At 40.8% G+C, this 26,960-nt stretch overlaps 1 protein-coding gene across 11 annotated transcripts in view; it reads right to left on the bottom strand.

The window, feature by feature from the left end:
• The window catches only part of LOC105487246 (myotubularin related protein 3), a 141,116-nt gene that overhangs the window by 18,329 nt on the left and 95,827 nt on the right, over positions 1 to 26,960 (bottom strand). For all 11 annotated transcript variants that reach the window (XM_011750645.3, XM_071080372.1, XM_071080373.1 and 8 more), the window contains 6 exons: positions 19,871 to 19,953; positions 16,761 to 16,927; positions 9,222 to 9,318; positions 5,447 to 5,560; positions 1,092 to 1,297; positions 70 to 201 (listed from right to left, as the gene is read on the bottom strand). In XM_011750645.3, the coding sequence (XP_011748947.2) occupies positions 70 to 201; positions 1,092 to 1,297; positions 5,447 to 5,560; positions 9,222 to 9,318; positions 16,761 to 16,927; positions 19,871 to 19,953 (799 nt within the window). The remainder of the gene's footprint in view (positions 1 to 69; positions 202 to 1,091; positions 1,298 to 5,446; positions 5,561 to 9,221; positions 9,319 to 16,760; positions 16,928 to 19,870; positions 19,954 to 26,960) is intronic.

Genomic DNA, 26,960 nt, shown 5'->3' with positions numbered 1-26,960 from the left:
AAGTCTCAGAGGGGCAGGGGCTGCAGTCACAAGGAGAAAGGATGGGGAACAAAGCACCATACACCTCACCTGGGCATTCGCAGCCTCCTCCTTTGGCTCGGTTTGCCACAGCAGCTGCATAGGAGCGAGCATCCAAGATCAAAAGCTTCTGCGGTTGGATGGCTAAACTCTCTGCTCCTGAAGCATTTGACAGAGAAGAATCTAGGGACATAGAGGGAGGGGGCATACTAAATGAGCCTGTCTCTCCCAGAACTGTGCAGAATTAGACCCACAAGCACATCTTATGGAAAGGCTCAATAAAATGAAATCCCCTAACCAAAACCCTGATACATAGGACTTTTCTCTTTAGTGTATTTTCTATGTTGCCTTCTTATGAAAGATGAGAAGGATTTATTCTCCAAAACTGACTCCCAAGGTACACATGGAGTTCACACAGTCCAATCTCTTATACTTCTTTTTTTTTTTTTTTTTTTTTTTTTTTGAGATGGAGGCTTGCGCTGTCGCCCAGGCAGGAGCTCAGTGGCGCCATCTCAGCTCACTGCAAGCTCCGCCTCCTGGGTTCACGCCATTCTCCTGCCTCAGCCTCCCGAGTAGCTGAGACTACAGGCGCCCGCCACCGTGCCCGGCTAATTTTTTGTATTTTTAGTAGAGACGGGGTTTCACCATGTTAGCCAGGATGGTCTCGATCTTCTGACCTCGTGATCCGCCCGCCTCGGCCTCCCGAAGTGCTGGGATTACAGGCGTGAGCCACCGCGCCCGGCCAACTTCGTATCTACACCTGTCGTCCTTTCATGAAGCCTGGCATTTCCTGCCATGGTCTGCAGATACTGCAAGTCCCCTATTACATACACACTCCATTTTTGTCACAATGGCAAGAAAGACAACACACACACTAGTATCTTGATTGAGGTTTGAAACAAAGGGTCTTCTGATTCTCCACCAAGACCCACGACTCCTCAATCCCATCAAGTGAAGCTCTGCACATTCACTTCTATAAAAGTAAATCTATGTCTTGTAAGGAAAAGGCCATTTCAAGAACAGGTTCTTAGATGCTATAAAAATTATTGCCATGGGTCCAGGGAACACCTTACCGAACTCCACGTCAGAAAGGTCTCCCCCATTGGGAAAGTCTCGAGAAGTATTTCTAGTTGACAGCTTGCTGCCACTCGATCGGGAGTCAGAGGCACAAGCTTTGGCTACTGACTGTACCAGATGCTCATCATCTGCATTTCGCCAGCCCCACCAGCTAACCTCTGGCTGTCCACAGCGGGCAATGACAGCTCCATTGCTTTGGTGCCTGTGTGAGAAATAAGAGACAACAACTGTACCCATTCAGATGCTCTCTGTACTCACACAAAATAGATTTTAAGTGCCTTAATGAATAGTCTAATTCTAGGTGAGTGTTAGGTCAGCTTCAAGTCTTCTCAGTATTAAAGAGGGTAGAAATCTTACACAACCAACAAGAACAACAAAACCTGTGTGTCTTTCTCAATGATTGTAACATCACAGAGATCCCTGTAAAGTTACCAAAAAATGACTAACGCATCAGGCAGGGAGGCTCACATTGCAATCCCAGCACTCTGACAGGCTGAGGCAGGAGGATTGCTTGAGCCCAGGAGTTTCAAGACCAGCCTGAGCAACAGAGTGAGAACCCATCTTTATAAAAAAGTTTTTACAAATTAGCCGGGCATGGTAGCACATGCCTATAGTCGCAGCTACTCAGGAGGCTGAGGTGGAAGGATCCCTTGAACCCAGAAGGCTGAAGCTGCAAAAAGCTATGATTGTGCCACTGCACTCCAGCACTCCAGCTTGGGTGACAGAGCAAGACTCCATTTCCAAAAAACGACAAAAAAAATTAATGCGTACTCTTAGCAAAAATAAACATTCGTAACTTAATCTACAGATACTACACTAATTCTGCTACCCAATAGTGAAATCTGCTACCTTTTTAATACTGAACCAAGAGCCTGCCTCTGGGAATAAAACATTTACCTGGCCCACAGTGAATTGCTTTACAAAAATCCTTTACAAAAAAAAATCCTGAGATTTCATGAGTCACAAACTGCTCTTATAATAGGCAGATAGCTCAATGAGCCAGCTACCCTTCCTAGGGCTCACAGAAAGAGAAGAAGAGCATCAACCTCAGAAAACCATACTCTGACATATCCTTTTCCAATAAGACAGACCAGAAATCACAGTCTACTTTAAGGTGCTATTAAAACCCAGACTTTTCCTAATTAGGCAATTTTAACCAATAAAAAGTTAGAAAACTTCTATTACTCGGCAGTAAAGAGCAATGAAGTTCTGATACAGGCTAGAACACTGATGAACCTCAAATACGTTATGCCAAGTGAAAGTCAGTCAGTCACAAAAGGCAACTCATTGTATGAAAATTTACATGAAATATCCAGAATAGGCAAATCTATAAAGACGAAAGTAGATTTGTGCATGTGGTGACTATTATAAACTCTTAGTTACTTAAGGGAGCTTGCCTAATTCTAAGTTGGGGTTACTTATAACGATTATGTTTCTATATAAAACTGAAGCACTCTATGTTTTAGTAGTAGGGGCTTTATCCATTGGACATCTTAATTATTCAGGGCTAGGGTGATTGGGTGCCCTGTGAATGGGTTTTTTGGGACGATGAAAATGTACTACAATTTGTTTTTAATCCTAAAGCTCACAAATAAATTAAATTTGGCACTAATCAAATTCCACTGAAATCACCAGTTTGCTTGTAGTTTTTAAATCCTCCCTCCCTACGAGACAAGTAGCTATAAGTACTTGTGTATTGCCAACATGCTCAACTGGTTCACGTGTTGAATGGGGCCAAAACAGAAAAAATCTCAAGGATTCTTTATAAAATGACTCCTAGCAAATAACAGGCACTGGGCAACCACTGAGCTGAATGACTCCAAACCATGCACAAGAGGCTGGTTGGGCCTTTTCTGAGCATCCTCTTCTTCAATGCTTCCCAGCGATACCCAAGAGGAGCAGTAGGTGGCACTCTTCAGCCTGGATCTTGGGTTTTAGGGGCCACTGCGCATTACAGGAGCTATTAGATTTCAACTGGGCTATTGCAATAAACAATTATGTTTTCTGCAGTCTAAAATGCTTCAGACTACATGAAAGATAACTCAAACACTACAGTTAAAAAATCACTGAAGGAATGCATTCCTATCACTAACAGAACCAGGCAAAGTATAAAAATTATGATGTCCAACAGATAAAGCCCTCACTACTAAAACCGAGAATGCTTCGATTTTATATAGAAACATAATTGTTTTAAGTAACCCCAACTTAGCTTTAGGCAAGCTCCCTTAAGTAACTAGGAGTTTATAATAATTACCATATGCACAAACGAAAAAGTTGCGAACTGCACTACAGATGGGCACCCTTCACACCATCTTGCTGTTGCTACAGCAATCTCTGCCTTCAGTAATAAATCCAATTAAGTGCTCTCTCATCACAGTAGGACAAAGCCCTAATCAAGCACTGGTTCAGCATGGTGCTGTCAAGTAACTCCTGCTGGCAATCTCAGGAATCATGACCCAGTCTACAGACAACTAAATACAGGAAATGGATGTCAAGAGTCACAGGCATCCTGCCTCCTAGGCTGGCAAAGCAGAGCATGGTGGAGGGTCCCAAACATTATTCCACACACCCCTTACAAGGCTCCCAAATAATACAGCAACCCAGTTTGGATCTTAGCAATACAAGACACGTGTTCTGAGACAGAGTCCAGTTCCAGGAAACCTGCCTGATTTTGCATGGATTACTACACCAAGAACTTTAACTTCTGATCTTTTGAAAGACTTCTCTGAAAAACTGCAAATAAAAATTTTCATTTATATATCCCCTTGTGTCTCTAGAAAAAGGGGGGAAAACCTAGGGTGCATGCCCTCTAGAATAAATTTTAGAAGGGAAAAAAAGGTTTCCATTTTTATTACATTCTAAGAAGTTTTTCTTCAACCAGCCCTCTTAAGTTTCTCTTCCCAAAGGGAGAATTCACCTAAAGCCTCTTATTCTGCAAATGAGAGTACCTTACCCCTTTTGGTCAAAGTCAGCAAGCCCCGCAAATGCCAGGGCTGCTGACCTAACACAGCTGTTGGCCAGAGCAGCAACTGGCTGCTTTCCCCATTCCAGCTGAGCTGATCATTGATAAGACTCATAAATCCCTTTAGCTTTCACTACTCTCTAGTTCCTGTAGCATGCTTACCACTTGAATGACAGGTAAATTTGGTGACTGACTTTTCTAGGACTGTCTGAAAACAACAGTGATGAGAATTGAGACTGAAAACGTAATGGGTTCCACTGGGCCAAAGCAAATACTTTTCCATCTCTCTCCATTCAGAGTGGGTATCAGAATTTGCCTTTAGTAGACTAAATGAACAAGCTGGTTACCTCTGTAGGAATTCCACAAGGAGACAAATCCCTTCCTACAATCTCAATATTTCAGTGGAATGAAGTTTCTAACTGTAAGCCACTGGATTGGCCCAACTCAGGGAGAGTCCAAAAAGCCGGCAAACTGGGAAAATGAAATGGAGAACGTAAACATTACAAAGAGATGACATCCAAAACATTTCCAGAATAAGAAGGAAGGACTTCTTTAAAACTTAAGAGGATTCTGTGAGAACTGAGATATTCACTGAATTATAAAAGCAGCACTCAAGAGACATAACCTAATCCAAATGTTGGTACAGAAGCTCAGTGTTTATAGGCCCTCATTCAGAACCAGAACAGATCTACAAAACAAGAATTATCATTCCCATTGTATTCATTAGGAACAGACTGAAGTCAGTTAGGGAATTTATTCAAGGTGCCTTAGCAAGGAGTGTAAGAATATACCTGAACTCAGACCTGTGACTCCAAAATCTGTGCTCCATCACCACGCCACCATCCCCATCTAGAACTTGCATCCCTTGGCTCTCATGCCTCTGATCACTGAAATCTTCTATCTAGTCATGCCCCAGTCTTTCTCTAAATGCTTCCTCTTGAAACAGAGTTCTTCCACATGTCAAAGTTTCAACCACAAAGACAATCAGAGCTAACTCAACTCTATATTCCCAACGATCACTTTCAGAGACTCATCTCTCAATCCAAAAGCCCTGCTAACAGCTGAAACTAAATGCTTAGTAAGCACATTAGCTTCACAGAATGTCAGAAGGATGTTGAAATAGCAAGTCCAGCCACTTTACAACTAAAACTTCCTTAGCTGTTTCAAATGAACCACCAGCTAGTGTTCTGAATGCAGTCAGTACTGATGTGTTACTGTAGGAGAAGCTTTAGCAATAAGGAAGTACAGCCTTGCCTAGCAAGTTCTCTGAACCCTCCCCACCCTCCCCACCCTTCCCAGGTTAGCAGCAGCAGCAGCAGCAGAGGCAGCAGACCATATGTAGCAGGCAGCAGCACCAGCCCAAGCTGGGACTGGTTCAGTTTAACTTACCTGTAGACGACGGCAGGGATGCGCTTCCAGGACCTGAAACTTGCTACACTTTCTAGTTCTTTGTCAGTGATCCAGGCAGGCACTATGAGCTCTTGAGGATAGCTACCACATAATCTAAAGAGAAGATGAGAAGTGGGGAGAGTCAAGGGGAGATGAGAGTGAGAGAGAAAAGGGGAGAGAGAGACACTAGGTGAGCCAGCATAAGGATGATGATCTCACTGCCACAGAGCCAGTTAAAGGCAATGAGGTGCTTTATTTGAGTTTTGGTCTCCTCAACAGAATGGATTACCTTGTGTGTTTTGTTTTGTTTTGTTGCCTTAAATGTTTACTTATGTGTATACAACAAGTGATACTATTTTGGATTGTTCCACTTGATGCTACCTTTTGGCTATCAATGAAAATAAAAGGGAGACAAAGGTCAGTCTCTTTATACTTCATTACAATTCTTCTGCTGTAACAAGTACACATGTTATTTCTAAATACATGAGCACCCAGTCCAATTACAGAACTGAGAGTCTGTGTCAGCTCTACTAGACCCTCAAGGAAGGACAAAAGCCCACAATTTCACATTTCCAGAGACTTCACAGGATTAACTCATTCTTTGATTTGAACCACACAGGGTGTGGTCCTTATAGGTAACAGGTGCAGCTATGGGTATGCAAAACCAATACAAGCCAGCCTATTTGCATACACAGCCTCAGTCCCATTGAACCAGGTTAGTAATGTGACTAAGCTATTAATCATAATTTCCATAAAACATACTTCAGAACAAATTACACTCGGGGATAGGGGGTAAGCTTTCTTTTAATTAGGGAAGATCCTAGCTGCAGTCAAGCTAGTATTCTGGGAAGCAATACTTCCGACACATTTTTACTTATAGGACAATGTCTCTCTCTGGATAATCCAATCTTCTTTTTTCAATAGTGAAGGCAATAAGGCCTTTAATCCAAATCCTAAAACACACAAACTCCACCAACACCACCAACCCCCTGCCCCAGCCTATCCTATACATAGGGGAAAGCACAGAAAAACACAAAATGGCTTAGGTGTTGGGGGTTTTGATCATTTTGCACTAAATCTCTCCCGTTCTCAACTTCCAGAAGATTAAGTCTCAGGAATTTAAAAGCCACTGAACAAAGAGAATGGCTATGACTAAGAGTAGCCATACAAATCTATTCACAAACTCCGAAAAATAAGCTGGCACCCAGTAATGACGGTTAATATCTAACCATAAATCTCATTCCCTTCAGTATGTATTAAACTCAAGAGTAAATTTGGCTCTCACTCTTCCCTTGTAGTAGGAAGAACTTTCAACATCCTATTGTTTCCCATCCGACCTCCTCGTTTTGTCTTATGGTGGTGATAACATCCTAAAGACTGGTTCTGAGGTGTAACTGGTAAACTCCTTGGGACAGTTTTGCTCTGTTACCTGGGCTAGAGAGCAGTGGAGTGGTCATGGCTCACAGCAGCCTCAACCTCCTGAGCTCAAACAACTCTCCCACTTTAGCCTCCCCAGTAGCTGGGACTACAGGCATGCACCACCATGCCTAGCTGATTTTTTTTTTTCTTTTTTTGAGACAGAGTCTCGCTCTGTCGCCCAGGCTGGAGTGCAGTGGCGTAATCTAGGCTCACTACCAGCTCCGCCTCCCAGGTTCACACCATTCTCCTGCCTCAGCCTCCCAAGTAGCTGGGACTACAGGCGTCCACCACCTCACCCGGCTAATTTTTTGTATTTTTAAGTAGAGATGGGGTTTCACGATATTAGCCAGGATGGTCTCGATCTCCTGACCTCGTGATCCGCCCGCCTCGGCCTCCCAAAGTGCTGGGATTAGAGGCATGAGCCCACCGTGCCCGGCCAAATTTTTAAAAAATTTTCTGTAGAGATGAGGTCTCACTCTGTTGCCCAGCCTAGTCTCAAACTCCTGGACTCAATCAATCCTCCTATCTTGGCCTCCCAAGAAGTTAACTTTTAAAATCCATATTAATTAGGGATTATTTTCCAACAAGTCTGTCTTAATTCACAGTTTTTTAACTTGATCTAATTTTCTAAACATTCTGTTCACTGTCCTATAGGTACTACACTCCCAGTAGTCAGTTCTTCAGTACCTACTTAGTTGTGGATAAACAATTTCCAGTACAGGTTACACTCAGGAAAGCCTAACGCAGCCACAGGCTCTCTGAGGCCGCCCCCTCATCCAGTATTCACCCTCTTTCTTTGCTTTGACTCATCACTGAGAACAGGCAAAAGTATAAAAAGTCTGCAGCGCCCAACTCTTCAAAACACCCTGGGTTCTTAACTCCCTGGAGAAGGTCCACATTAAGAACTGTCTACAGCAATTAGCTATAGCTTTTCCAGTGAAAACTGAAACACTCTGATGGCTAGCCACAAATAGACCAGGAAAATGGCTATCATAATTTGAGACAGCTAAGATGCCACAGAATGATCAGTGATGCAGGAAAAGGTAGGAGAAGGATATATTTAAAGATTTAAGATATTTAACTATCCTGGACAATTTTGTTTTATAGAAATTTGGATTACCAAAATCACAGTAGTTAACTGTCCTCCCCCACCAATGCACTTACACATTTTAAGGAAATGCATAATGGCTAAATGGTTACAGAGTCTCACTCTATTGCCCAGGTTGGAGTACAGTGGTGCAATCTCAGCTCACTACAACCTCCACCTCCCAGGTTCAAGTAATTCTCCTGCCTCAGCCTCCCAAGTAGCTGGGACTACAGGCGTGCACCACCACGCCCAGCTAGTTTTTGTATTTTTAGTAGAGACAGGGTTTCGCCATGTTGGCTAGGCTGGTCTCAAACTCCTGACCTCAGCTGATCCGCCTTGGCCTCCCAAAGTGCTGGGATTACAGGTGTGAGCCACCATGCCCAGTCAAATAATGGTTACATTAATATTTAATGGTTAAATGATCATAGCAGTGAAGTTGGTTTTAGAGCAACATATTAAAGGACAGAATAATACAGATTGAGCATCTTTAATCCAAAAATCTGAAATGCTCCAAAATTCGAAACTTTGAGTGCTGACATAATGCCACAAGTGGAAAATTCCACACCTGACCTCATGCGATGGCTTGCAATCAAGTCACAGTCAAAACTTTTTGTACAAAACATCATGTGAAGTTATTTAAAATATTGTATAAAATTACCTTCCAGCTTTATGTATAATGTGTGTATGAGACAAAGAATTTTGTGTTTAGACTTGGGTCCCAGGCCCAAGATAATCTCATTATGTTCATGCAAATACTCCAAAACCTGAAAAAAATCCAAAATCTGAAATATTTACAGTCCCAAGAATTTCAGATAAGGGATACTCAACCTATACTTATGTCTATTTCACAGCACTTGGAGTAAAATTACAGTCATAAAAACTAGTTCATAAATGTTCTGTCACTGCTTATGAGACCACTGATCCTATCTCTAATGTGATGCCAAGTGGTGATGAGAAAAATGGTAACTGCCTGCCTATAGGCAAACACAGTATTATCTAGACATGCATGTACCAGAAAAAACAGAGGCCTAAAGGGGGTAGAAGGGAAGGTTCTAGGATCCTGTTAAGTAAGGATCACTTTCCACTCCAATGATAGCAATGGGAACAGAAGGTTCAATAAATACTCTGAAGATCATATGCCTTTAGATTTAATAAATAAAACCATTTCAAAGAAAAACTCTAAGTTCAAATGTTCTGCCACATGAGAATTGTGGTTTCTGCAAAGGCACTGGCTGTGAAACATAGTCCACAGGGACCCATATAACTCACTTGTACTTCTCATTGATGTTGGAAATCCTCCAGGCGTTGTTCATATCAAAACCCATCCTCTCCACCTCGTTTTTAAACCTTGAAGTTACATGCTCCCCTAGAGGCCAAGGATAAACAGCAGAAAGGAAGAAATGAACACCATTTTGCAAAACGGGTGGAATAAAAACAAAGAAATTTATATTATCTATTTTACATATATGGAAATATATATTTTTTACATATATGGAAATATAAATATATTCTGAGACAGGGTTCCACTCTGTCACCCAGGCTGGAGTGCAGTGGTGTGATCTCGGCTCACTGAAACTTCCGCCTCCTGGATTCAAGCGATTCTTGTGCCTCAGCCACCCAAATAGCTGGTATTACAGGTGCATGCCACCATGACTGGCTAATTTTTGCACCTTCAGTAGAGATGGGATTTCACCACATTGGCCAGGCTGGTCTCGAACTCCTGGCCTCATGTGATCTGCCCGCCTCGGTCTCCGAAAGTGCTGGGATTGCAGGCGTGAGCCACTGCGCCCAGCCTGTGTATTTTTAAACGTAGGCATTGTATAAATAATAAAAGTAACATATTATATAGTTTTAGTTTAGAAAGATCCCTGTCAGGTGAAGATTATAAAAAGGAAAGAAATTAATTCTGATCAAGAGTTATGTTATCTCATCTAATCCTTACTATCAACTCTGAGAACAGGAGCACTAAGCTCATTTTACAAAGGACAAAATTAAAACAGAGAAGTTACTATGGCAGGCCTGTCTGGCCCCAAAACCCATGCTCTTGTCCTACAACACTGGCTACTTGCCTACTTCCACACTCAGACTGACAGTACACTTAATAAGAAATAAAATCAATAACAAGATCACCACGAGTAGCAATACAGATCTATAATTCCTCATCCAAAACCCTTTGGTTCAAATTTTAGAATTTGAGAGTTTTCCAAACTTTCAAAAGGTAATAAAACAGTGCATATATTATAATATTAGGCTCACATGCTTAACAAGATCTCCTTAAACAAGTATTTATATTTCTTTCCTGAAAGATATGTATCATTCACACGAGGTGGGATAAATAAAGCAACAAAATAGCCTCATGTCAGCTCAGATCAGGTCCAGCCAAGACACCAAATAGTGAATGAAAAACATTCTGGTTTCCAGAGCCTTTTAGATGATGGAATTGCAGGTTAACAGGTCATGGAATCATAACTGCCAGTCAGGAATCTCAGGAAACACCATACTACTAAGTGCTGATTATTTGCAAGAACAGCCACCCAAGCTGGTATAATCTGGCTATATTTGCCCTAATGAATCTGGCTTTCTCTTCCTTAAGAAAGCAAAACAAAGGTAGAAATGAAGCTAACATAAATTCAGTAAATCTGAAATAGCTTTCTTCCTTGAAAACATACACAGCCTGAGGTCAGTATGTTATTTTAAAAAATATTAAGCAGTACCTCTAATATACAATGGTACAGCTTGTAAAATAAGTGCTAGCAGTGCTGGAAGAAACCACAACAACAAAAGCACAAAACAGACTTCACTTTGGTGATCAAGGTATAAAGCTTTGTTCTCCCTGGGAGAGGAGCTACAGAATAGGAAACAGCAATTACTTGAATGAAAGACAATTCTGTTAAACTACTTTCCCATTTAAACTGCTTTTCTTGAGCTCAAGGTAGGTATTATACGTTTCCTGAAGGAGAGTTATAAAAAGATGAGGTTGAGAGGTACAAGAAGAAATAATAGCTAAATCCATCCCATTCTGGAAAACTTTTAGAAGCAATGTAGCAGGCTTCCAAACAGGAAAAAACTATTTGAATTGGGGTGCCATCTGTATACAAATTGCAAGGAATACTGACCATCAAGAATACTAGGCCAGACACAGTGCCTCACGCCTGTGATCCCAGCACTTTGGGAGGCTGAGGCAGGCAGATTGCTTGAGCCCAGGAGTTCAAGACCAGCCTGGGCAACATGGTGAAACCCTGTCTCTACAAAAATGCAAAAATTAGGTAGTGGTGGTACATGCCTGTAGTCCCAGCTACTTGAGAGGCTGAAGTGGGAGGATCACCTGAACCTAGGGAAGTTGAGGCTGCAGTGAGCCGTCATCACACCATTGCACTCCAGCCTGGGCAACAGAGTGATACCCTGTCTCAGAAAAAAAGAAAGAAAGAAAAAAAAAAAAAAAGACAAGGAGTCTTTAATTCATAATCCCAATTTAAAAGCTGCAAGACTGTGGCAAATTCCCAGTTCATTAAGAGATTTGTTTCCCCCTACTCCGGGATATAGCTCCAAGTCTTTGCAAGAGGTGAAAGTATTTCATTAATGATTTTTTTTTAATTTTTTCTGTGCTTTTCCTGAACTGTACATTAATGGTCTTTAACATTAATACCTCTATCTTAGGGTAAAACACATAGATACCCTAAAAGGATCTTGTGATTTAAAAATAACCACCGGCAAAATAATAACAGTAACAATCACTATCACTAGCAATTTACTTCACAGAATCACTTCCCAAAGAAGGACTTAGAACCACCATCCAGAGCACAACATTCTGAGCTATACACAGAAATATATACTGACTAGCAAGTATAGAAAATCTGTTATTTTGAGTTCTTTGAGAATGGGAATGAGTTTTAATTATTTTTATATCCTCTAACGCAGTGACTTCATAAACTGTGAAACTGATCATCACAACCCACAATAAGCATTATGTTTTATATCACAATACAACAAACATGTTTTAATTTTTTCATTTTTTGAGAGACCGGGTCTCCCTCTGTTGCCTAAGCCGGATTTGAACTCCTAAACTCAAGCAATTTTCCCACCTCAGCCTCTTGAATAGCTGGGACTATAGGTAGACGCTGTGCCCAGCTAATACAACATACATTATTTTTTTGAAAGCATTTCACAAAACAATATCCACTCTTACTGTGTGACACAATTTGATATTTTCTATTCCATTTCTTTAAAATTAGATTTCATGACCCACTACTGGATTTGAAAAACACATCATTCATCATTACATACATCAGGAATTTAACCAGCTTTTGCGAACTGTGTGAGATGTTCACTCATGTTTACTTAGCAAGAAAAATAAGCACAAACACATCTATTGCTGGATTGCCCTTAAAAATTTCCATCTTAGAATTCTCAGGTCTCAATCAATTCAACATTAAATACATTGTGATATCCCAACTTACTTTAAATACTGGGGCTTATAAGGTTTTTGTTTGGCTTTATATTTCCATTTCAACCCTTCCTATCTGCCTTTGTCCCTTTTCAGCATTTAGTATTTCTTAAACTAAAAATAATACAGTCCAGCAATTTTCATTTTAGTGGAAATGAAAACTTTCTTTTTAGGCCGGGCGCGGTGGCTCACGCCTGTAATCCCAGCACTTTGGGAGGCCGAGGCGGGCGGATCACAAGGTCAGGAGATCGAGACCACGGTGAAACCCCGTCTCTACTAAAAATACAAAAAATTAGCCGGGCGCGGTTGTGGGCGCCTGTAGTCCCAGCTACTCGGGAGGCTGAGGCAGGAGAATGGTGTGAACCCGGGAGGCGGAGCTTGCAGTGAGCCGAGATCGCGCCACTGCACTCCAGCCTGGGCTGGGCGACAGAGCGAGACTCCGTCTCAAAAAAAAAAAAAAAAAAAAAAAAAAAAAAAAAAAAGAAAACTTTCTTTTTAAAAGCAATGAAGTTCCCTAACTCTCTTTATCAGAAGCACAGTGTCAATCAGTGATCTAAAAAGTTTTCCCTAAAAAGTCTAGCTCCCTGGCTGATCCTGAGTATTCAAGCCCACAATTATATACAGCCTAAAAGGCCTAGGACAGAAGGGACCGGCCTTTACCTGGCAGGCGAGGAAGCAGACGAATACCAGTGAGAGAAGGTAAGAAACTATTTCTCACCAGATTTTCAAATATGGAGAAAGGAATTATGCTTTTCTACATACAAAGGTCCCAGTAAATCCTCTAGATGTAACTTCCTGGACTGCATTCAAACCCGGAGGACAGATAAATAGGCAGCTTCACAACAGTGTTAAGACCCAGAGTCATATGCTATTTGTGGATAAACAAGATGGGCTTAATGGACATTTCACATCAGAGAGGTTAGAGAGGTAGGCCTGACGCTACTAAACTGGCAGCTAAACTGCCCCGTCATCTGTCAGGCCTCCAGAATAACACTAGTATAGACCACCACCACCAAGTCAGTTGCAATGAGGAGCAGGAAGTTAAGGACATGGGAGAGAAGCTTTCAGCTTTAAGCCCACTTCTTTTTTAGTGTTTAAGGGGCTAAAAGAAGGGTCAAGAATTTGACAAAGGCTTCTGCAGGTTTCACAGGTAAACTCCAACAGCAATACTGAAACTTCTTCCAAAGCTGATTAAGCCTTAGAGCTGTGACCACAGTATGGCTGGCTTAACTATGACCGGTTCAACAGCCAGAAACTAAGATTTATATGAATACTAAGACAATTATGTAATTTTCTCATTTCCCTCCTCTCTGATACATTCTACTTCTAGCAAGCTAGGTAGAGAAGACTCCATAAAAGACTTTATTAACTGCTATGAGATTAAATTAACTTCCACCTCTCAGAGTCTACACTTGTGATATCATGTACTGGGGCAGATTATAAAAAGGCATGACTTTGAAATATCTCAAGTGTTGTCTCATCCTAAAGATGACTTGTAAGTATGTGGTTGTCTGGTATGCTAATATTTGATGAGTAATGCTATAGACACCACCACCACTCCACAATATTAGGTAACAACAAAAGAACCAGGTTGACTAGATGTCCTCGAGGTGGTTTTTTTTTTTTTTTTTTTAATTAAAACCAAGTTTTTCCTTTGTACTCCACAGTGAATATATATAAAAGGCAAAAGCCATACACACACATACATTCAACCAAGTCACTGAAATAAAAGATTCCATGCTGAGTGGTGGCAGGTTAAGATAAGTGTGGACTGTGTATATACTGGGAAGAAACAAAATGCAACCCTTACTCATAATCTCTCGCCAAACAGTTATGATTGCATTACCTTGTAGTTGCATAATTTCCAAAGTGTTTTCATAAGCATGGCACATAGGGGGCACTTAAACATTTACTGAATTGAACTCTGCAGCATTAACAGATTTGATCTTCAGGATACCTGGATCAGCCTGGGCAGGAAGAGCATGAATGTCCCAGTTTAAAGCACAAAGGAAACTAAAGCATAGAGAGCATAAATTCTTGCCCAGTATTCTTTTTTTCAACTAAATTGTAGAGTACGCATTTGAATTCAGGTTTCCTAATTCCTAAGTCAGTACTTTACCCCTCATGTGCCCTTGCATCACAAACCTACAAAAAGACAGACAACACCGTAGATATCTTTATGTCTTGATGGCCAAAGAATATCAGATATCATCAGGAAGGGGAAGGGTCTGGGGACAAAAGTCATCCCACCTCAGGACAAAGCCACCCATAATTAAAAGACTAGACAGAGGTACCTCTCAGGAATATCCTAAGAGTTTGCTCAAATCCAAAAGAAACTAAAATTATCAAGGGACTAAAAAAGCTCTCCTAAAAAGATAAGGACTTTTCCATCTGTGGTTGTGAGAGAACAGGAGAGGAGAAAGCAAATCTTGCTGAGTAAATGCTGGCAACCCAAAATTAGGGAGTACCTCTTGGAGTCAGGGGTCTTAAACAAATTAAAGTTCTTATATAACATAATGCAGTACAATCCACTCATTAAGTTCGTTATCCTAGGAGATGGTAGAAACTAAAAATAAAGAAGATACAATGGTTAAAAACTCAGAAAATGTACATGTAAAAGTTGTACACATCACTGTCTGTAAACTTTCTCTTTAAGAAAAACCCCCAAATTTGAAAAGAGCTATAAAAAAATTTAAAAATGTATTTAAAATGTGATGGCATCTCAATAAAGACAAAAAATAGATGCAACAATTGGAGTGAAGTGAGAGACAGTTTAAGCACATTCTCATAAACGTCAAGGTTGGTGTGGTCTGTCGTAGGTGACAGGATTCTGCTAGCCTGGACACGCTTGTGAGAAGCTGGGATTCCGAGGCTTTCCCTGAGGCTCCATGAGAGCAGGTGCTTTTGTTTTTCAAACTCTGTATCCACAGCACCCCCCACGGTCAGGTCTGAATAACTGAGAACTGGTTTTAAGTTTTAAGTTCTGTGGTCAGTGATTAGCACTGGGACTTGACAACAGGCTTTTTACCTCTGAGCCTCCATTTCTTTGGCTCCCAAAACAGACACCAACCTATCTTGCCTGTTTGACAAGATTATGAGGATCAAACAAAAGTATTTATCAAAGCATCATTAAACATAAGATAATGCTAATGTTATAAGCATTTTAATACAACAGAACAAGAATGTGAACCAAAAGCTTCAATTAGTGATGGGGCCAGAGAACAAAGTAACAAAAGCAAGATTAGCCTCAAATGTTTAAAATGACCCCAGGCAGACTTATAAGACTGAAGATTCAGGATTAAAATTTCAGGTTTCTAGAAAAAAGTCCCAAGGGTAAACTTTATTTGAAGGAGGCTCACAACTTTTCACTGCATAGAAATTTAAGACTTCACTTCGAAACCTGACACACTAAAAGTCAGTGTTAGACCAGCAAAGTTCTATCTATGACCACATAAAGTTTACAGGAAACTACACGCAGAAAAATAACATGAACTTGGTCAAAGCCATTTCTGACGGAGAATGACAGTGAAGGGAACAAAGACCATAGAGGAATCAGGAAGCCTGGGTTCCAGAACAGGCTCAGCATCTTTTTTTTTTTTGGGGGGGGGTCACATGTTAAAACCCACAATCTAGGCCAGATGCGATGGCTCATGCCTATAATCCCAGCACTATGGGCAGCCGAGGCAGGCGTATTACCTGATGTCGGGAGCTCAAGACCAGCCTTACCAACATGGAGAAATCCCACCTCTACTAAAAATAAAAAATTATCTGGGCATAGTGGCGCTTGGCGCATGCCTGTAATCCCAGCTGCTACACGGGAGGCTGAGGCAGGGGAATTGCTTGAACCCAGGAGGTGCAGGTTGCAGTGAGCTGAGATCACACCATTGCTCTCCAGCCTGGGCAACAAGAGCGAAACTCCGTCTCAAAAAAAGAAAAACAAAACAAAACAAAACCCCACAAAATCTATTTGTTCTTGATAGGCACCTGGCCTCTCACCAATGAACTCCTATTCAACTTTCAAAGCTGATTCAAAAGCCAGTTTAAATGTGAAGCCTTCCCACACATGTATACAAAACTCATGGCTCCCTTCTATTAGGCTTCCATAATATTCATAAAACCTTATTATAGTTGAGCTGTTTTTAGGCCCAATAGATTGTGATGCCTTCTAGTGTTCTTCCCTTCCCCTGGAAGGCAGAAAAGATGTTCTATTAAGCTTAGAAGAATGCTGCGCACATGCTAGGTGCTCCCTAAAATATACACTGATTGAATATATCAATGCTTAGGTGTCCCATTTCATGTTAAAAGTACCTCCATCAGTAGCTTGATAAAGCCCCTGGCCATTTGCACATTTCTGAAAGGCGTACCTGGTCTGCACAGGTCTCCATGTTGCTCCTTTTCACTGGCATAGACCTCCATGCACCAAGCATGGTATGCAAATGAGAAGAGATCTTCTATTTTAGCAGGTGGTCGGATTGCATTGTTCAGTCTCTTCAGCCACTCTTGACACTGCTCAAAAGTTGAAAACTGACACCTTTTGTAAAGCCAAACAAGTATGGATGTAATCAGACAGTTGAAGTGAAATGTAAGAAAAGCCATTATTTCAAGAATGCCCACTCGAACTGGGAACCACAGTCAAGAAAGCATCTGAGGCCGGCAGTCATTCGCATGCTCATTATCACTTATAAGAAAAACAAATGTTAGCCAATGGACCAAAATGTCCAAAGAAGGATGCTGACCATGTGGAAAACCTATTTTTTTAGACTAATGAAATCTCTTCTAAGATTTATTAATGACAATTATTACAGAAAAATGGCAGCTATTCTCTTTCGAGTGGAGCTTCATTCTACTTCTTCCATGAAAGTTTTATGGTTGTCCCTCATAAAAAATGTGTTTAGAAAAATCCTTTTTGTTTTGTAGTAACATATTAGCACAAGTTTAAAACAAACAAACAAAAAACCACAGCATTATTTTTAGCCAGTTAGGGAGTAATTTCAATATTTAGCTATTAGGCCAAATCAGATCCAAAAGACAGACTGCACTGAAACTTTCAACTATGACCATGTAGAGAACAAAACAATTCTACTGTCAACTGCAATTTTCAGTATATACAACTAAGGAGTTAAAATAATTACTGAAAACTAATTTATTAAAGATGAGTTTAGGCTGAGTTCAGTGGCTCATGCCTGTAATCCCAGCACTTTGGGAGGCCAAAACGGGCAGATCACTTGAGGTCAGGAGTTCGAGACCAGCCTGGCTAAAATGGCAAAACTCCCGTCTCTAATAAAAATACAAAAATATTAGCCAGCTGTGGTGGCATGCACCTGTAATCCCAGCTACTCAGAAGGCTGAGGCACAAGAATCGCTTGAACCAGGGAGGTAGAGTTTGCAGTGAGCCAAGATCACACCACTGCACTCCAGCTTGGGCAACAGAGTGAGGCCTTGTCTCAAGAAAATAAATAAAAATAAAGATTTGTTTAAATATTTGGCCTTTTTGAATGCAATGTTAAAAATTAATTAATAAGCAACTACCTTCTTAAACTGAGTGGTGTAGCCAGTATCTATAAAAAATAAGCAAAATCTCACTGACTAAAAAGCAATTTAAATATCTGTCTTAAAACCAAGGGGTCACTTAAACCTCTCCCTCGTCCCAATCACGGTGGCTTATCAATATACCCACACATAATGTTTACTGACACCCCAGAAAAGGTCAGAGGAATGCAGTAAAAACTTGTGGAATTTAAGACCTCTAGGGCTATTAAATTTAAAAATGCATTTCAGGCATCGTTGTTGGTTTTTGGTTTTTTGTTTTTCAGACGGAGTCTTGTTCTGTCACCCAGGCTGGAGTACAGTGGCTTGATCTCAGCTCACTGCAACCTCTGCCTCCCAGGTTCAAGTAATTCTTCTGCCTCAGACTCCCGAATAGCTGGGACTACAGGCATGCACCACCACACCCAGCTAATTTTTGTATTTTTAGTAGAGACAGGGCTTTGCCATGTTGGTCAGGCTGGTCTCGAACTCCTGACCTCAAGTGATCCACCCACCTAGGCCTCCCAAAGTGCTAGGATTACAGGCGTGAGCCACCGCACCCAGCCTGCAACCATTATAGTTAAGAGCAGATAAAAATCATCAAAGAATGCTAAACTTATGGAGAAATTTTTATGAGAAGCAGGGACATTCGTATTGTTTCAAAGTGCGCCCCCAGACTGTTTTTAGTTGCCAGAGAGAAAATGCAGCAATTATAGAGAAACCAGGTGACATCTCGACTGGAATAATCAAAATTAACATCACCAGTGAAGGATATGTGGACACGGTACTTCCAGATGTAATACAATACCCTGAAAAGCACGTGACATCATACATACAGTATTCCAGTTGAGAAAACATAACCTCAATTTAATTGAGGGAACACTGGACAAACACAAAATGAGAAGTATTCCATTAAAACAAAAGACTGTATTCTGCAAAATGTGAACGTCATAAAAGAAAGTAAGGCTGTAGAAAATGTTCCAGTTTGGGCGGGTATGGTGGCTCATGCCTGTAATCCCAGCACTTTGGGAAGCCAAAACGGGCAGATCATGAGGTCAGAGTTCAAGACCAGCCTGGCCAACATGGTGAAACTCCGTCTCTACTAAAAATACAAAAAATTAGCCAGGTGTGGTGGCACACGCCTATAATCCCAGCTACTCAGGAGGCTGAGGCAGGAGAATCGCTTGAACCCAGGAGGCAGAGCTTGCAGTGAGCTGAGATCGTGCCACTGCACTCCAGCCTGAGCGACAGAGCAAGACTCTGTCTCAAAAACAAACAAAAACAAAAACAAAATGTTCCAGATTAAAGAAGGCTACAGAGTCATGGCAGCTAAATGCAATATATGACCTAGACTGGATCCTGTACTGAATGAGGTGAGGGAGAACGCTATAAAAAAATATCAGTAGGTCATTAGGTGAACTGACAAAACTGGAACATGTATAGTAGACTGGATATATGTATTATCAATGTAAAATTGAAAATTGATGATGCTATGGTTATGTAAGAAAATATCCCTATTCTTAGGAAAGCACACTAAAGTATTTTGGGATTAAGAGCCATGATTATGTAACTTACTCTCAATCTGTTCAGAAAAAGAATCACACACACACACCCCCACACACCCCCACACACCCCAGGCCTCTGCAAATAATAAAGCAAATAATAAAATGTTAACAAGTGAATCTGGGTAAATGGTGTACTGATATTCTTTTTAGTATTTTTACTTTTGTAAATATAAAATTATTTCCAAATTTTTTTTTTAAAAAAAACATCTTTCAACATAGCAAAGTACACATCCTACAGATAAAATATTTCAGGCAAAAACTACTCAGAAAATATTCCTAATGACGTTAATCATCAAAAGGTATTTTACTAAGTTACCAAATAATGGACCCATTCTTTAAAAAATATTTTCCACACTAAACAGCAACACAAACATACCACATACCTGATAACTTTGCAGTCTTTGCAAGTCAAATGAAGCTGAAATATATCTCGGCATTCAACACTTTCTATAAGCTGTAATGGAACCTGCAATTAAAAAAAAAATGAAGTCCTCTTAGTCAAAAAGGCTTTGACCCTGGAGTTCTTCAATGTGTCCAACAAGACTAATTAAAAAGATCTATAAGGGAAAGCAACAAAAATAGAGCTTCAAACTTATCTGCATCAACAGTACTCAAGTTATTTACTACAAAGTGAATTAGGACTTCCCTTTATCTCTAAATCAGTGGTCTCAAGTCATGTCACAGCATGAAGGCAACAAAGAGGTGGCACCACCTTTGGAAGAAGGGGAGAATATATCTCTCAGGCACTGAATTCACAAGATCAGAGTACTACTTTTAGATGCTATAACTGACTATGATTTGCAATGATGCAATGACACAGAAGCTGAAGGGAGCCAGAACAGTAATCTTTTCTTGCTTATAGAAAAGAACTACAGATCAGAACACCAGTGGGAAACTACTGTTTGCCCCAAATGACAGAGTGGGCTTTAGTGTCAGCCAATGAGGCTCCTGAAAAAGACTAGAGTTCTAAGCTGACTGTGGATTGCACAGCGAAGATAATGGGGTAATAGCTTCTGGCCAGGCTCTCTAAGTAGAATAGATCCAAAAGGTATCAAAAAGGAGGGAGAAGGCCATACAGTGATCAAAGACGCTAAAACTATAACTATGTCAGATTTGCTTCAAAAGATCAGTTAGGAGCCCTGTTTGCAAAATGGGGCTTGAGGTTTGAACAAGCTGGAATGGTTCCTCCTTGCCAATCTGGTCTGCAAACTCTACTGGACACAGGATTATGTATAACAGCAGACAGAAGGGAGACAGATAGAAGCAAAAGCATCTAGACAGGGTGCCAAATCTTCAGGACAATATGAGGATCCTCCTCCTATCCCTCAAATCATCCTAATTCAACCCTTGGCTTCAAAAAGCAATTTCTAGGCTTTCAAGGCAAACCTGGTAAAATAATAGTGAATACTTTTACTCCTTGAAAAAGGAGTGGGCCATTTGCCTCTTACAGTGTATCAAGCCTAGCCAAAATGTGGCTCTGGGAGTTGCAAATAGCATTCCAACAACTTGTGTTTAGTATGCAAAGAGGAGGGCAGTCTCCTCCAATGCAGACAGGAACAAGAGTGCTGTCTGCACAGGCTGGCTCTCCTGTTAGTTGAGCCAGTTTCAGGAACAAGCTTCCTGCAAACTCTGCCCCACCACGGAGCTGCCAGTCAGCAGAAAACTCTCAGAATGAGGATGCAGGGATCAAAAAGAAGCCCAGTGATGGACAAAGAAACAAACTGGGGCAGGGGTTAAAGAAGAGAAGAAAGCAAAATAATTATTACTCACATAAATGACTGGGAGTTTCTACCTTAGGACTAAAGTCTTTTTGCTTTTAAGTCTACAGTCTACAAAAATTCCCTTACAAATGTAACAGGACTGGGGTCAGAGAAAGACTAAGAAATCTTGGCTGGACGTGGTGGCTCACGCCTGTAATGCCAACACTTTGGGAGGCTGAGGTGGGCAGATCACCTGAGGTTGGGAGTGTGAGACCAGCCTGATCAACATGGAGAAACCCCATCTCTACTAAAAATACAAACTTATCCGGGTGTGGTGGCACATGCCTGTAATCCCAGCTACTCCAGAGGCTGAGGCAGGAGAATCACTTGAATCCCAGAGGCGGAGACTGCGGTAAGCTGAGATCATGCCATTGCACGCCAGCCTGGGCAACAAGAGCGAAACTCCATCTCAAAAAAAAAAAAAATCTTGCCTGTGTTCTGAGAACAAAAGGAGCTTTTGGCCCTCTGTTTTTGTTTACGTCCTTAAACCCAAGGTGCTGTGAGAAACTGCAACTGATGCAACTAAGACTTCTTCCGAGACCTGTGCATCTAAGAAGGGAAAAAAAAAAAAAAACCTACAATTTATCAGAGATACACTATAAAGAAGAAATATTGAGATTAAGAAGATAGAGATTAGAAGACAATATTGCTTTGTTCTGAGGCCAGTCCTCTGGGTAGCCTGTAACAGACACTTACTGCATTTTGTATATACTCCTGCTAACTACCCTACTCCCTATATATCCCCCCAAAATGTGGCTGCACACCGGCAATTAAAAGGCGTGAGTTCTAATCTCAATTTTCTAAAATGTTACCAATTAAAATTTTGCCGGCTTCATTGGGCAAGCCTCCAGCCTTCCCATGTGCCATCAGCCTCTGCTTTCTGAACCTCAGTCACAACTAAGGAAATCTCAGGCATGGGGCCTAGGAAGAGTCTGGGATAGGATTAGAGTGAGCTTTACAAATCCACATGAAGAGGCTGTTCCTGCAGCAGTCACCTGCATCCCAAGTCCCCTGCAACTGACTGACTTTACGGACAGAAGACATGAAAACCAGCTAATGCCCTTAGCAGCTGCTGGGGGAAATGGATTAGCCTTTGCTACGTTGCTACAAAGAACAAGTAAGTTTTACATCCTTATTACTAAATCAGAGCCCAATGGCCTGTGCCCAAACTTAATAAAGTATCTCAGAGCATGCAAAACATTGGCTACCTAAAATTGAGGCAATATATACACATATATTTTTTCTGTATTTTAACATCGTAAATTTAAGAAAGAAGAATTAAAATGTTGGTTCTATGGGTTGAAATCAGATTGCAGACACTAGCAAGTCACCAAAATCAACCATGTGTATACAAGTCACAGATATGGAGAACAGATTTTAATATTCATGCAGATTGTCACAAGCAGGAAAGTTTAATATGCAGCAAGAATAGGGACCTATAAAAGAGAAACACATGATTTTTATAACAAATGTCTCCCTTTTCTTCTCCTTTCTACTCCATTGTTTCCCTTCAGTGCTCCGTCCACAGATTGCCTTTTTTCTTTTTTTTTTTTTTTTTTTTGAGACAGTCTTGTTACTATTGCCCAGGCTGGAGCGCAACAGTGCAATCTCAGTCCACTGCAACCTCCACCTCCCAGGTTCAAGCTATTCTCCCTGCCTCAGCCTCCTGAGTAGCTGAGATCACAGGCACCTGCTACCACACCCAGCTAATTTTTTGTATTTTTAGTAGAGATGGGGTTTCGCCATTTGGCCAGGCTGGTCTCAAACCCCTGACCTCAGGTGATCCACCTGCCTCGGCCTCCCAAAGTTCTGGGATTACAGGTGTGAGCCACTGCGCCCAGTCCATCATGCCTTTTCTAAAAGGCAGAATTGGCCTTCTCCTGTTCATACCTCCATCCAAAACATACTGTTTCCCTACTTTCTTAAGGCCCACTCCATTGCTTTAGGTTCAAATTTCCTCATGTAAGAAAATGATCTCTTACCATTTCTATAACTAGAGATACCCTACATTCAAACTCAAAAGCAAATTACAGATTCAAGAGCCAGTCCACTTTACAGCCCAGGAAGGTTAAACTACTACACTATAAGCTAGTATAGTAAAGTCAGGACCAGAATCCGTGTCTGTCCTCCAGCCTGGGCTCCTTCCACCACACATGGTGTGCCTTTCTTTCTTCCCCTACACTTGGACTTCTCTTCCATATGAGCTGTACTTTAGTTCTTCTTGCACAAATAAGTAGCTTCTCCACCAGGGATCTTCAAGAGAAAAATAGAGTTTAAATCAAAACTCCTCAGATGCCATTCTTTTTGTAACACAGTAGCAAGATAAACTCACTTTCAAATCCCTTAAACCTACTGATTCAATGTCTTGTAACAACTCATTTTCTTTTTGCTCCTCTCTCCTCTATCTCCACCTGCCAGGTAACACAATCTCACTTTACAATGCTTTTCCTAATATAAATTTCACCAAACTCAGGCTCAAACAATGCATCAAACACATTCAGTGCTACAACCAATTCCTCAAAAAGCCAAAAGTTACATCACAGACACTAACACCCTTAAGAGCATCAATCCAAAAAAAAAAAACAAAAAAAAAAACAAAAGCAGAAGAGCGGCAGTTTAAAAACTTAACAGACATGCACAGGTTATGTCCAAAGTACTGTCACATTTCAGAGGGATCTGATGCCATCATACCCTACTATATTTACCTCCTCAACTCATTCTGGGTGTGTGTGCATACATGTGCATTATTTTTAAACACCAGAATTTAGAGTGGGATAATTTCTACCTTTTTAAAAACAAACACCCTTTTTATAGCCTGAATGGGAAGTACTAATCTTGTACTTGTACACCTGAAGTTAAAATGCCAGTAACAGAGTAAAAATGGATCTAAATCTAAAATCAGTAATAAAGGGGAATATCTGGGCGCAAAATCTTTTCATTTAAAAACTAATCAGGGCCAGGCACAACGGCTTACACCTATAATCCCAGCACTTTGGTAGGCTGAGGCAGGAGGATCGCTTGAGCCCAGGAGTTCAAGACCAGCCTGGGCAACATGGTGAAACCCTGTCACTACAATAATATAACATAACATAAAAAAAAAAAAAGATAAAAAAATAAAATAAAATAATAAAATAAAACAAAAAATTGGGTGCAGCGGCTCACATCTGTAATCCCAGCACTTTGGGAGGCCAAGGTGGGTGGACTGCTTGAGCCCAGGAGTTTGAGACCAGCCTGGGCAACATAGACATCTCTACAAAAAATAAAATTAAATTAACTGAACATGGTGGCACGTGTCTGTAGACCCAGCTACTCAGAAGGTTGAGGTGGGAGGATCACCTAAGCACAGGAAGTTGAGGCTGCAGTGGGCCATGATGGCGCCACTGCACTCCAGCCTGGGCGACAGAGCAAGACCCTGTTTCAAAAAACAACCACCAAAAATCCACTAACCAGCAAAAGACTGTCACTGGTTTAAGACTCAAACTCTGTTGTTCACCTTTGACAAATTACAAGCCTCCAGCACTGCTTTCAGAGGCTCCCACTATTATATGAATGCTAGATAAAAGTGCATTAAGTATTAACAATAACCTCCTTCGCAGCAGGGTGTGGTGGCTAATGCCTATAGTCCAAACACTTTGAGAGGCTGAGGTGGGAGGATAACTTGAGCCCAGGAGGCTAAGGCTGCAGTGAGCCTAGACTGTGCTACCGCACTCCAGTCTGGGCGACAGAGTGAAACTCCGTCTCCAAAAAAAAAAGTGAAAGAAAAAAATACTAGTGTTGATTTTACAAATTATTTCTAATAGAAACCTGTTCTACATTTTTTTGAAGGTCACAATTCCATCTGCTTATGTATAAACTATAGGGCTTTTTCTTTACCCTACAAATTGTTCTCATAGTAGCATACAACTAGAATTTGGTCCAGTAAGAGGAAAAGGACTCATGCAGAGGGGAAACATTCTGCTGATTTGCAAAGTGAGCATCTAACACTCAAAATCAATTAGCTCCAAGCACAGGTGCAGCAACCACCTAGAATTTTCATGCTACTTACTGGGATTTCAGAAGCAGCAGATTGAGAAAGAGTCTATTAAATTACACACACACACACACACACACACACACACACACACACTTTTAAATGTTCATGAATTCCACTTGAACACTTTAACTTGTTTATAAATTATCTAAGCTTCAAAGAACTACATCTGTAAATATGTAATAATAATTTGGGAAAAGCACAGAATAGGAGCAGTTTATACCTTAAGTGCTACACACAAACTACTACAGAGATTCTTTACCACAGGAACTGGAACTTGATATTCAGTGAATGTGTGAATTAAAGTAATTATGTTTATGGTATCAAAACCTACAGACACATTTTACTCAATGTGCTGTGAAATTAAAAGAGAATACATGATATCAGGTAGCTATTTAAAACATGATGGTAAGTCATTTTCTAAAGTGCTAAGTATTTTAAGCATACAAAATGATGCAAACTGGGGCATGCTACAACATATACTGGTACATTTGGGCTTTGATGGTTTAAATGTGTTTGATATAGATAAAATAACCTTTAAAGAGAGCCTCCTGATCTAACATTTTATTGAAACACTTATTTGCTGAGAAAGGAAAGGAAATACCACTACCAACTGTCTGATCTCCATCCAGGACCTGATGCAGGAGGAGTCCTTGTTTCCTAAGTACCTCCAGATTTCAGGTTTCAGGAATCTCTTAGTACTAGCTGTGATAAATTAATTTTTATGGAGGAGTTCTAGTCTCTCTCAATCTGAAATTTAAGTCACTGCAATGCCAAAATACTTTTACACCATCATTTTTCTGTACAAAGTCATTACCTTGGGGTTTTTGTCGGGTTTTGTTGTTGTTGTTTTTGACAGAGTCTCCCTCTGTCATCCAGGCTGGAGTGCAGTGGCGTAATCTCGGCTCATTGCAACCTCCACCTCCTGGGTTTAAGCGATTCTCCTACCTCAGCTTCCTGAGTAGCACATGCCACCATGCCCAGCTAATTTTTGTAGTTTTAGTAGAGATGGGGTTTCACCATTTTGGCCAGGCTGGTCTCGAACTCCCAACCTCAGGTGATCCGCCCGCCTCAGCCTCCCAAAGTGCTGGATTACAGGCGTGCATCACTGCACCCGGCCTACCCTGGGCTTTTTAAGTAACATGTAGGCTCTATGCTTTAAAGGGTTACGATGCTAACAGAAAAAAACACTTTCAGGTTAAGAAAATGGATCAAAAGAAAGAACAGTGGCAAGTTTCCTTAAGCATTATCTCTCAATCAGAATGGGGGATCAGCAATTCCAGTCAACAACCTACTTACACAGCTATCCTTAGAGACAATTAAGACACAGCCTATTCACACAGATATGTATTGTTTTAAAATAAGCTTTAAACGCCAAAGGGGGAAAAGGTTCTAATGCCCACTTCAAACCCACATTAACTTCAATTCATTGAATATTTACTGAATATTGTGGCACCAAGAGACATGCTGGATCTTAAAGATACAAAGAATTAACCAAAAATTACAACCTAATTGGTAAATGTTATAAAAGAATGTACAAGATAAAGACAAAGCAAAGAGTGTAATTAACGTTCATAGAGGGAACTGGGACTAAGAAAGGCTTCACAGAAGTTATCACCTGAACTGAATTTTGACAGATGAATAGAAGTTTCTGGGCAGAAAAGGGAATACAGAGATATGAGG

Source organism: Macaca nemestrina, chromosome 15, assembly GCF_043159975.1.
Source record: "Macaca nemestrina isolate mMacNem1 chromosome 15, mMacNem.hap1, whole genome shotgun sequence".
Taxonomy (NCBI): Eukaryota; Metazoa; Chordata; class Mammalia; order Primates; family Cercopithecidae; genus Macaca; species Macaca nemestrina.
Note: the sequence above shows the minus strand (reverse complement) of the source record. Positions and strands in the feature narration are given on the sequence as shown.